The 12,949-nt window shown below is 42.3% G+C and overlaps 1 protein-coding gene across 2 annotated transcripts in view; it reads right to left on the minus strand.

Moving 5' to 3' along the window:
- Positions 1 to 8,104, minus strand: part of NBN (nibrin) — a 28,088-nt gene extending 19,984 nt beyond the window's left edge. Inside the window, exons 1-6 of one of the 2 annotated variants that reach the window (XM_049819165.1) lie at positions 7,869 to 8,104; positions 7,208 to 7,340; positions 6,094 to 6,227; positions 3,100 to 3,245; positions 1,532 to 1,650; positions 1,022 to 1,125 (exon numbers count right to left, since the gene is read on the minus strand). In XM_049819165.1, the coding sequence (XP_049675122.1) occupies positions 1,022 to 1,125; positions 1,532 to 1,650; positions 3,100 to 3,196 (320 nt within the window). In that variant the 5' untranslated portion in view covers positions 3,197 to 3,245; positions 6,094 to 6,227; positions 7,208 to 7,340; positions 7,869 to 8,104. Of the gene's footprint in view, positions 1 to 1,021; positions 1,126 to 1,531; positions 1,692 to 3,099; positions 3,246 to 6,093; positions 6,228 to 7,207; positions 7,341 to 7,868 lie in introns of both variants that reach the window. The other variant, XM_049819154.1, reaches the window with a different exon arrangement.
- Positions 8,105 to 12,949: the final 4,845 nt, after the last annotated feature.

A 12,949-nucleotide genomic window follows, 5' to 3' on the forward strand; every position in this document is an offset into this window, starting at 1 on the left:
ATCATAATGTCTTGAATGCATTTAAAGTAATTGCACAAATTTTTCTCCCTGTTAACTGACATTAAAAGTTCAACATGTTATTTTTCAAATGCCAAGTACTCTTACAATTTTCATTCATTACGTATTTCATTTCACAGTATCTTCCAAAGCATGCAAAGAATAGATGTGATAAAAAAGAAGTACCCATACAGTTTACCTTTCAAAAATACATGATGGAAATTTCTCACCTACATAAATCATGTGTTCATACAAAAAAAACCCAACCCAAAAACCAAAACCACAAAAAAACCAAAGCCCAAACAAAACACAGCTGTCTCCCTTTTCAAGGTAGAAATAGTAGCAATACAAGCTCAGATGAAATTCTCACATACAATAATGGGATTATTTTACTCTTTTCTACATAGAGAAAATAACTGAAAGGGCCATTCTGCAGTACGTGTTTATTCCAAAGTAAGAATTCCCTTTTCAAGTTAATTTAACCATGAAAACAGTGAGCATTTTATTCTCATATAGTGACGACCAATGCATATTAGTCTCACTTCATCTCCTAAATGATAATTAAAACCCCCTGCTATTTCAGGGAATTCAATGGTCAGGCTAACTCTGTTTTGACCAAAGTTTACAGTAAACTCAATAACAAACTGCATACTGGGAAAACATGTCTACATAATGAAATAAGCTTGGTATAATTTCTTTTATAAAAATATAATTTTCTTTATTTAAACGTATTAAGAACCAAAAAAGTGTAAATGTTGCTTCAAACATATCAACAAAACAAGTCCCTATTTAGAGCCAATAACCTCTCTAAGCATATAGACAATTCCAAAGACTCATTTTATAACTCTAGGGATGAGAGCAAGAAAATTGTCTGAATATTAAAACGTGTGTCATATTAACCTTATTTGTGGAAGAATGCTTACGTAAATCACATATTCCGTCAAGTACGATCAGATAAAGGTGTTGTTATTTGATAATCTAACTCCCATAAATTTAATTGTGACATTGAAAACATGTTACTTACCTTTCATGATTTGGCAACTCTTGCCTGGACTGAATAGCTTTGATTAATTCAATGAAAAACTCTGGTTTTATAATTGGCCGACCACAAATCAAAGCACATATAGTCTGAAAAGACAGAAAATACATATTTACTGTATGGAAGAAGTTCAGCTAGAATATGGTTCAACTGACATAAGCTTTTTAAGATCTTACAGGTGGAAAACGTCACACAAACAAATAGAACAACAGTGAATTTTGCTACTGAAAACCAGGATAGTTTTGCTTTTAATTGCTGTCCTGAGCAAAGTTATAAAAATGTACAAGGCAACTGCTGAAAATCAGTAACAGTCTTCAAAACTGACTTTTTTCATTTTCTTTCCCTCCAACTTCTCATCAAATACACCTCTTTCTAAACTTGGAAGAGTTGACTTCATAGCTTTATACAGGAAAATCTTGAGCAGGTCTAGAATTTAATTCGCATTTGTGGGAAAACTGCAAAGCAATGCCATCAATATGCAAAAGCTCAACATACCTTAACAGTAACTTTTACTGATACCATTACAAGATGAGTACAGTCTTTTGTCCATTCATTGACTACAAGACCTCCAAGCTGCTGGATGGCTTGATTTAAAGCAGTTTTCTGAGCAACATCTAAACATGAGGAACAGACAACCAAAGGTTCATACTCTACTCTGAAAAGAATAAGTAGAAGAGAACTGCTTTAGTTATTTCAGCCAATCATTATGATGAACAGAGCTGACTTTAACTATCATGTTTGTATCTCAGGGAAATTGGGGCGGGGGGGGTAGGGGGGGAGATGACAAAAAACCAAACAAAACAAAACCACCCCATAACTCTTATCTAGATCAAAGACTGTGCTTTAAAATTTCCTGAAGAAATTAAATACTGATTTTTACTCAGAAAAATTGACAACGTTTTGACTTGATGTCTGAAATATTTCTAACAACTTTTGGGTCTTTCACAGACATCACATAGAATTAGTGCTTCAAGAATACTGTAAGGTGAGGGAACATCAGAAGAAATTGAACACGTGCTTCCAAAGGCAAAAGTATGCTCAACAGAAAAGTCCACAAAAAGAGATTAGTATTTAAAAAAATATAAGCGTTGTAGAATGCAAGTTCAAGTAACTTTTTTTCCTAACATTGCCATTACCCTTGACCATAAGCCTATTTATATTTGTAGGTCTTCTATATGGAATTACAGCATGTAAAATTCCATTATTTGATTTGTTTTAGTCTATGAAGCAGGAAGAAATTTAAATAGTCTTTCTGGTACAACAGTCAAAATGTATCTGGTCTCACAGCATGATTTCTGTACCACATTTCAGGTATGTTGATACAAAATACCAAAAATAATTTATTACAATAAGCAAAGGAGAATGCCCTTTTTTAAAAAAATCATATAATACCAGCAGCAGTGACAAAACAGTCAAATTTTAAGGAACAAAGCCAACTTCTGGTTGCTTTAATATTGATTTTAATGGTCATTAGTATTTGTTCTATCTACCTGCCACTTTACTTGAAGGAGTGCTTCACATATTCAAACAGATAGCACCGACTACCATGTTAAATTTGAAAAACTAGCAAATTGGGTTCACTCAAGACAATGCAGGCATACGTCACAGCAACAAGCATTCAATTGCTAGTGCTGCACAAAGCATCCTCCAGCTATCTCAGTTCTTTTCTCATTGCATTATCAACAGCTAACAAGGGCTCAGACAAGCTCTCTCCCTACCCTAAACTTTCCTTCCTTCTTTAGAGCCATTTATGTTTTAGGATTTTGTTCTTTGCCTAAGACAGCCTGAAAACACTCACTATACATGATACATCTTCTAAAATGCCAGTGCTTTACTATGAACAATTTTAATGTCTTAAGTGTCAAAATAAATTACATTATAAAAATATGTAATGGAAAACTATTGCAGAAGCAGGTATGGAACACAGGCAAAATATTACTCATCTCCTTTGCTTTCTAAAAACTCGTCATTGCTGTATCGCTTGTCAAGTTGTATGATGTGCAAAACCACTCTTTTCAAAAACTGCAGTTTTCTACCTGATATTTTATAAACAAAGCACTTACCTAAACTTGCTCTCAAAGACTCCAAAGTTGATTCTGTCACCAGACTGCAAAGACACTGAAGTGCCATTGAGTTTCGACCCATTGACAAAGGTACCATACTTAGATGTATCTGTTACTGTTAATGTAGGGACTGAGAGAGATTGGCTCTGAAAATAAACATAAAAAAGCCATTATAGTTTATCATAATGGGACAGTTTTATCACAAAGGGGTTACTACCATTATGGATCAAAGCAGTAGATAAGTAAGAAAAAGCCCACAAAATACCATACTAAATAAAGACCTTGGACAATGAGGCTGGCTATGTGTAATTATCCATCTTCTGGTTTTCACTGTGAAGGAATGAGAGTAAACTTCAGAATTAGCTTCAGAATTTTTGTGCCGCTTATACTCACTCTTTTTGGAGGCTGTGTAGGCAATCACTCACTGGCCCAAAGCCTCTGCTAGTGTGATTTACCAAGGCTGTGAGTGTTTATTATTGCTGCTTTCACCTACTATTCAGCCCTTGCATACATGCCCAAGTCACTTTCCCTCACTTCCTTCCACAGGCACTGCTAATATTCCACAAGCTGCAAGGCATAGTAACAGCAGTTATGTCTTGAGAAGAGGTTAGACACTGTTGTATTTCCCAAATGGTTCACCAGCCAATAAGAACACTGTCAGCCTGTTTTTATGAAACTTTTGCTACATAGTTATACATTATATGCAGGATTAAAAGGACAAATAAATTTTATGTATTTAATTTCAAATTCTATATATGGTTACATTAATGGAATTCCTGCTGACTGGCTTCAAAATGACCATAAACACTGCTACACGTAAGTGATCATAGAATGGTTTGGGTTGGAAAGGACCTTAAAGATCATCTAGTTCCAATTCCCCTGCCACGGGCAGGGACACCTTCCTCTAGACCAGGTTGCTCAAAGCCCCATCCAACCTGGCCTTGAACACTTCCAGGGATGGGCCAGCCACAACCTCTCTGGGCAACCTGTTCCTGTGCCTCACCACCCTCATAGTCAAGTACTTCTTCCTCATATCTAAATCTACCCTCTTTCAGTTTAAAGCCATTACCCCTTGTCCTATCACTACACTCTCTTGTAAAAAGTCCCTCTCTGGCTTTCTTGTAGGCCCCCTTTAGGTACTGAAAGGCTGCTATAAGGTCTCCCCAGAGCCTTCTCCATGCTGAACAACCCCAGCTCTCTCAGCCTGTCTTCATAGGAGAGATGCTCCAGTCCCCGATCATCTTCGTGGCCCTCCTCTGGACCTGCACCTACAGGTTCATGTCCTTCTTACGTTGGGGGCCCCACAGCTGAATACAGTACTCCAGGTGAGGTCTCATGAGAGCAGAGCAGAGGGGCAGAATCACCTCCCTCTTGCTGCAGCCTAGCACATGGTCAGCTTTCTGGGCCGCAGGCACACATTTTGCCAGCTCACGTCCAGCTTTTCATCCACCAGTACCCCCAAATCCTTCTCCACAGGGCTGCTCTCAATCAACTCATCACCCAGCCTGTATTTGTGCTTGGGATTGCCCTGACCCATGTGCAGGACCTTGCACTTGGCCTTGTTGAACTTCATGAGTTTTGCACAGGCCCACGTCTCAAGGCTGTCAGGGTCCCTCTGGATGGCATCCCTTCCCTCCAGCACACTGACTGCACCACACAGCTTGGTGTCGCTGGCAAACTTGCTGAGGGTGCACTCAATCCCACTGCCCATGTTGCTGACAAAGATGTTAAACAGCGCCAGTCCCAACACCAACACCTGAGGAACGCTGCTCATCACTACTCTCCACTTGGACATTGAGCCACTGACCACAAGTCTTTGAGTGCGACCATCCAGACAATTCCTTATCCACCAAGTGGTCCATCTGTCAAGTCCATGTCTCTCCAATTTAGAGACAAGAATGTCATGCAGGACACTGTCAAATGCTTTGCACAAGTCCAGGTAGATGATGTCCGTTGCTCTTCTCTTATCCACCAAAACTGTAACTGTGCTATAGAACGCCACCAAATTTGTCAGGCATGATTTGCCCTTAGTGAAGCCATGTTGGCTGTCACCAATCACCTCCTTATTTTCCATGTGCCTCACCACAGTTTCCAGGAGGATCCGCTCCACGATCTTGCCAGGAACAGAGGTGAGACTGACTGGCCTGTAGTTCCCCGGGTCTTCTTTTTTTCCCTTTTTAAAAATGGGGGTTATGTTTCCCCTTTTCCAGTCAGTGGGAACTTCCCTGGACTGCCACGACTTCTCAAACATGACAGGTAGTGGCTTAGCCACTTCACCCACCAGTTCCCTTAGATGCATCTCATCAGGTCCCATGGACCTGTACACCTTCAGGTTCCTCTCAGACCTCATCTTCTCCTAAAGTGTGCAGTTCTTCATTCTCCCAGTCCCTGCCTTTGCCTTCTGGGTCTCAGGCGGTGTGGCTGGAGCACTTGTTGGTAAAGACTGAGGCAAAAGATGTGGTCAAGTACCTCAGCCTTCTCCATGTCCTGGGTAACCAGGCCTCCCATTTCCTTCCAGAGAGGGCCCACATGATAATAAATTGCTGCTTGCTAATTCTCCTTGGGACATTTTTATTTTCAGTCCCCTAAGCAAATACAGAATGAATGATGTGAAGTGAAAGACAAACTAAGCCTGCAGTAAGATAACAGAAGCACTTTGCAGAAACAAGACCTAAAACTTGTCTATGTAATGAAATTTTACTGCATAATTTTCCTGCTATGATTATTTTAATAGAAATTCCTAGCAAATCTTCACTCTGGGATAAAAGTGAGCTTGGACCAGTAGAATTATGCCACTAAATTTCTCAACACAGGCAAGCAACCCTGAGAAAGTAAAAAAAAAAAAAAAAGTCAGGATTAAGAAAAGACAGGTGATCAGTGGTTCTACTCCAACCATAAAACACCAGTGAGAGCAAAATGAGAGTATGTATGGTCATGGCAGACTAAATTATCCACATAGCATATTGATAATGCAGTAAAATGCTGGCTACTTACAGGGGTTGTTTCAGGACGATTTACTGTCAGAACTGCATGACTTCGACTGATGGACTGATCATCCTGAATTAAAATTGCACAGTTTTTGCGTCCAACAACATATTCTGTACCACATAAAAGCCGATATGGCTCTCCTGAAAATCAAGAAGAGACAGAAAAATATCAGTTTACAAAAACCTCCAAAATACGCAAAGCACTTAGGAAACATTCAGAAGTTTGTAGTCTATCTGAAATTCAGCTTTGTCACACATCATTTATTAGGCTGACTAGAATCATGCATTTAGTTTGTAGACAAAAATCTCTTCCTTACCCTCTCCCTCGCTTTGTCCATTACAAAAAGGATACATTTTATGATAAACAAAGCAGTTACAAAAGTGACAGCACACTTTTTTCAATGACAATATATTTTTACTAATACCCTGCTACTTCACTTATCTCTTGTATTACTTGTTGAAGACTGTTACACAGAGAAGGGAAGGAAAAAAAACCACCCACAACTATGACGTAAGATAGCTTTTCCTAAACACAAGTTTTAAGGGTACATAATTTTTAGAGGGTACATAATTTATTTACATAATTTATTAAGAGGTTCAGAGGAAAATGTCCTCCTAATGAATGTAAGGAGATCTGCAGTGTAAATCAAACTGATAATATAAGTTCAGTCTCTGACCTATGCTTTAGATCATTCTTGGTATCTGTCATCTAGACCACATGGTGGCTTTTCAGTGAATGACTTGACTACAACCAAAAGGTGTCTGTTACCTACTGGTCAACAGAACCAGAAACGTTTATTGATGAAAACGAATTAATAACTACAGACCAAATTCTAGTTATCAACCCTGGGCAAATAACTTTCCAAATATGAACTGCGCAGAAACAGTCATCCTGAATATAACAACAATACCTGTGTTTTGGCTCTTGCTCAAGAGTTTTGCAGGCAGCAAGAGATAACTCACTTCATTTCAATAGGATTAGGTACCGTTAGGAGATAAACCAAACATCCAAAATTGACTCCCAATGAATCAGGAAATAAAGAGCAGATGCAGTTGTGATAGGACTGCTTGTTGTACAGAAGAGAAAACATTTAAGAAAAAATTTGTATATTATATGGTACCTATTGTGAGAGTTATCAATGTATCAAAGCTGCTATGGACAAGGAAACTGGTGAAGAAAGGTACAGCGGTAACTCAGTTTCAAAACTCTGCATCCAAGAAACAGCGTGATGCCTTAAGTTCAACACTTGGTCCCTGAAACACCAACGCAGTATTTAGGCATCTTTTCTGAGAGACTCCCGAGGTGGACTTCTGCCTCAGGTATTTTAAAGCGGCACTCCGTGACCTGCTTCACTGGCTGCAGCAGCACCTGAAGACACCCCACGTGGGCTGGCGAAGCGAAAAGCCCTCTTAAACTGAACAGGGGCCGTGGTCCGCAGTGCTCAACGGAAGAAACGGGGGCTCAGCCGCGGACGACGCCCAGAGCGACGAGGACTTGTGTCACCGCTGGCCCACACCGGACCAACGCAGCTTTGCCCGAGCGGCGCGGACAAGCAAGCCCGACTGACGACCCCAGTGGAAGCCGAAACGCCGGCTCCCGCCGCCGGTACACCTCGGCAGCCGAAGGGAACGGCCGGGCCGGCAGGTTCCGGCCGCCGCGGGACGCGAGCCCGAAGCCGAGCGCCCCCCACCCCCCCCAGCCCCGCCCCGGGGACCGGCGGCGCAGACGCGGGCTGAGGCGGGGAAGGGCGGGCGGACCGCGGTGCCCGGGCGCTCCCTCACCTCTTCCTGCGGCGGGCACCAGCTTCCACATCCTGCAGAGCGGCGAGGGGCGCCTCGGCGGGGGAGAGCGGGGGGGAAGGAGGGGCCGGGTCTAGCCCGGGCGAGCCGGGGCAAAGGCCGGGAAGGGAAGGCAAGGGAAGAGGAGAGAGGAAAAAAAACCCCGCTCGCTGCTGCTGCTGCCGCCGCCGCCGCCGCCGGGACCGCCACGTCCCTGCGAAACCCGTGCCACGGCTGCGGCCGCGCGGTGGGAGGGGCGGGGAGGGGAAGGGAAGGGAAGGGAAGGGAAAGCCGAGCGCCGGCTGCCGGGGGCGGGAGCAGGAGCCGGGGCCGGAGCCAGGGCAGCCGAGAGCCGGCACGCATGCGCAGCTGGAGGGGCGGCGTCTGCAGGCCCGGCCCTGAGGGGGTGTGGGGGAGGTCCCTCCTCTCTCCCGAGCCCCATTTGGGGCTTCCCCCATTCCCCAGTTCGCGGCCCAGGGACGCGTTTCGGTCTACGGGAGCTGCCGGTTGCCCCTGTGACAGCTTAGGCCGGGACTGACAGCCCCGGGCTGAACTGAGGGCCCCGGGGCAGGGTGCAGGCGGCGGCCTCAGGCGAGGCTGGGCAAGGCCTGAGGAGCACCCCCAGCCCGGCAGTTGTGTCCCTCTGTCCTACCCTTAATAGTGCGCTAATATCCCTAACGAAATGCATGGCGTGCGGAACAGGAAATAACTACACAGATTCATCTCTTAACTGACAGCAACTTTTGGACGAAAAGAAGAAATAAACTTACTAGAATTAGTAAAAGAAAGAATGCCTGGGAGTTTTAAAGGCCATTTGGCCAGTTACCAAAGCCTTGCTACTCTGTTACACTGAACTTTCTGGAAAGGAACAGCAGAGGACAGGTATGGAGAAGCCATACCCTGCGTGACTCCAGTCGCACGCATTAGAGGTACGGCTCAAAATACCCATTTCTCCTTGTGCTATGCAGCTCACAAGGAGCGACCGGGGTGTCAAATTCCTGATGTCCATAATCGTATCAGCCAGCAGTTGGAGAGCAAATCTCTTCCTATTGGGTAATCGGCTTGCTTCTCAGTTAATGAATATCGGTAATTGTTTGCCCTTTATCTTCGCAAAACAGCAAAAGCTTTTGGAGGTATGTCCACAGGTAGTTAAGAAGCTGTAGCATCAGAAGACCCATAGAGTTGAAACGGAGTGGGGGAACTTGGGATAACTTATTTCTAACAGGAAAAGATTAATTTAAAACTTAGAGAAATGTGACTATGAGCTGTCAGTCAGAAATGTTGTTTCAGTAGAATCATAATCTGTTTAATCTCCATGTGTTAAGACTTTAAGCATCCTTTGTCCTTAAATGTTCACTTTGATACTTTTTTATCGTTTCTCTCCTACGCTTCTCCTAAGATAAATGATCCCAGTGTCCTTAATCTCTTTTCTTGCTAGTTTTTTCTTCATCTTCTTTCCTTGTTTTTTTAGGCCCTCATAATTTTGCAGTTTCAGTCAGTTTTTAGCTAGGGTGACCAGAAATATCGAGCACATCCCAAATGAGACTATTTCTCAGCTTTACATAACTGTACTTAAATATTCTCTGTATTGTTGTCATTATTCTATGTCTTATTTATGCTGTTGGCTTGACTTTTGTGATCACAACCTCATATGACAAATCATCATAGTAAGAAACTGTATGAGTCCTCTAAACCCCATTTTAATGTTTATACTTTCAATTTCCCTGCATTTATCCATTTTTATTTTATTTTCTGGTATTATGCTTTCCCATTCATTTACCTTCTAGACTTGAGTTCTTGCTGTCTCTCTGATCCTGATTGACTCAACTTTCCTCTAATATTTTTTGATTTTCTACTTGTTCCTTTTTTCAGTTCATAAATAAATGGTTCAGCAGAGTCTGAAACTCAGAGACTATCAGGGCAGAAAGAGGCATTTCAGATCTTCATATCGACTGCAGGCTTAACTTGCATGTAACTGGTGATATAGTACCAGAGTTGACTAACCCCTGCAAAACAGTATCTAAACAGAATGTTGAGGTGATCTATCATTAAACTTTTGCCCTTAACAGAAATGCACGTCTGCGCTGTGTCCATGTTGATATTTTATCCCTGACCCAGGATTTTTTTTTTTAGTAGCCTTTTGTGTCAAAAGTCTCTTGGACTATTTTTAAACTTTATCATCAGATGCTGTGCATTTTTTTGTCAACAAGGTAGTTTGAGTAGCAAAACCAGCATTGGCATGCAGGTTTTCAATGAGGACTCAGGTTTCTGCTGCGCACTATGTTATGCCACTTGGCCAAACCCTTGAAAGTCTAAATTAAGCCTGCCAGGTCTTACATATTCATTAACTCTCAGGCATTTCTGTAAGAGATTATTGAGACATAATTATCTTTGCAGAAGACTAGTGCTAGTCAGACACTTTCAGATCATGCTTTTCTAGGTGTTACAGTGTTTAATTACTTTTACCTCTACAGATGTTGGATTTACAGTCTTATAATTTCTTGTGTTACCCTAGAAGATTTTTTAAAAACCAGGCATTTTCTGCACTTTACACATCCTGACATGCTTTAAACCAGAGCTTGCATCTTAAACCAGAGATTGCATGCTTTAATGTTCCAGTTAACCTATTCTTAAACACTTCCTAAACTTGTAAATAAGTATCACCCAAACTGAAGCAGGATTTTATAAAGTGGAGTAGTAGCCTATTAAGCCGATTTATTTTCCTTGCAAAATGCAGGTAGTCTGCCTTCAATTATATTTTTAGATCATGAGACATGAAAGTGTTACTGCAGTTTTTAAAATTCGTCTGCTTCCTAGTCTCAGAAACCACTTTCTTCTTATTACCAAAAAGTAACAGGTCTGGTATAGAAATTGCACCTCATCAGTGAAAGCTGCTGAAAAACATTTTCTGAAATTTAGTTTGGTTGTATCTTCTTGTTCACTTTTACCATGACAATATGATGATTCTTTCAGAGGCAGCTGTTTGGCACATTTGTATCTTCCAATGCATAAAAGGTTTGCTTTTGTGGTTTGTTTCCTCTTACCTGTTAGCTTCATTCCAGTGAAGCTTTCTAAATTCTGTAGTGTTATAGACACTCGTGACAAATTGGAGGAGCCAATTCGTATTAAATAAAAAGATCGAATTTATTAGCAAGCGATAAGAGAGCAAAACAGTGCTGGGCGGCCGGGGAGTCCGCGCTCTGCCAACGGCTCGCAACTTTCTGTTATAGTTACATTCCTTATATACAGTTCATGCACCCCTTTCTTGCAAGTCTCCACCTTGTCCTGCTTCCTCTTTCTTCACTCTTGCAGGTTTGTAACTAGGCTGATTCGGTCGATCTTCTCAAGGATGAGTGTCTTTTGATGTAGAATGTCTTTTGATGTGGAGAAGTACAGTCTTGGCAGAATTAATCCCCTTATCTGGTAAATCATAGCTGTTGTCTTTTCCCTCCTTATCTAGTAAGTTATAGCTGTTGTTCTTTTCCCTCCTTAGCTAGTAAGTTATAGCCGTTGCCCTCTTCCCGTGACCTTTACGCACCATTCAAGCAAGCCTTGTTATTTACACAGGGCATCTGCTAAATCTCAATATGTCTCTTCGCCCTTCCCGATTGGTATGTAAGCCTTATTGTCTTCATTTAATTCAACACGAATTACACAATATCAGGGAACAATTTGGTTCCCTGTCGATTACATGTAGCATTTGTCAATTTTGAAACACTTCTTGAACTATATTCACTCCCTTTCTCCAACTTAGATTTTTTTGTTCAGTGATTACATATCTCTTGAGACTCAGTGCGTTTTGAATTAACTGATTTTAATGAAATGTTACTATCTAAACCTTACAGTGACTCTTTAACACCTACCAGATGTTTGACATACAACTTTAATGCTATTGTGGCAACTACTGCTTAGTGGTGTGGCACTATTGCTTCAGTGGCTGCCAGGCAGTATGCAGGACTAATAATGATATTACGTACTGTAAAACTTACCGTACCAACAGAACATCAACATTTTTTTTCCTCTGAATGTTGAACATTGAGCTGTTTGACCATTTTTATACAGGGTGCTGATGACTAAGCTGTAGGATTTTAATTCAGATGCTTCTGAACTCCCATAGCAGTGTGTATTCAGTTTGCCCTGAATTCTTAATTCAAAAGTTGATAGTGACAAGTTTTTTGTCTTTCATGCCAAGTTTTGTAACTGCGTAGATTCATTGTCATGGTCTCTTCTCCTCAAAACCTGCAGCTTTATCGAATCCGTAGGTTCTTACAGCTACCACGCTAGTCCCCCACCTCTTTTCCCTGCCATTCCCTATGGCCAGATATGACTCTGCAGGCTTCTCTGCCTTATTACCCAGGCTGTACAAAAGGGCGGGTATCAGTCATTACCTTTCCGATCGGCCAGTCTATGTGCTCAGCACAGGTAAATCACATTTCTTGTTATCTCAACATAATCCCCCGTAGATTAACATGGTTTAATGTTCACAGGCTGCTCAGGCCTTTTCTGAACTCCATGGACAGTGCTGAATTTGAAATGACGAATCTTGGTCTTTCTAGTAAACCTCACAGCAGTTGTCAAGATGAAAGGTGTTGGCGTGTGCGGTGGAGCCAGCATGGAGCCCCTCTGCTGCTGTGCTCAGGGAGTGATCTGTGGATGCGCTCAGCACCATCTCACCCCAAATCAGGCCGTGTGTTACCCACCGCATTTGAAATCCCAGTAAGCAGACTGCTGTGCCAATTGCTTTTCTTGTATATCTTAAACAAACCCTCTCCCCAAAACACACGTGCCAAGAACTGGCAAAACTGCTGGAGAGAAGCCATGCTAAAGGCAAAAAAAAAAAAAAAATAATAAAAAAAATGTTATTTAGTGTCCTTCAAATAGCATTGAGTAAATAAATAATTTGCAAAAAAACCCCACCCCACCCCAGTGAAGCATATAAACAGAACGGAGCGCAATCTGTCCCTCGCCGCTGGGACGCGAGGCCCCGGGGCGGCCGGCGGGGCCGCGATTCCGCGCTGCAGCCACCACCACCTCGCCACCGGCAGCGGCCCCCTGCCTGCTGGGGCCGGCGGGCAGGCCCGGCG

Source organism: Accipiter gentilis, chromosome 2 (genome assembly GCF_929443795.1).
Source record: "Accipiter gentilis chromosome 2, bAccGen1.1, whole genome shotgun sequence".
Taxonomy (NCBI): Eukaryota; Metazoa; Chordata; class Aves; order Accipitriformes; family Accipitridae; genus Astur; species Astur gentilis.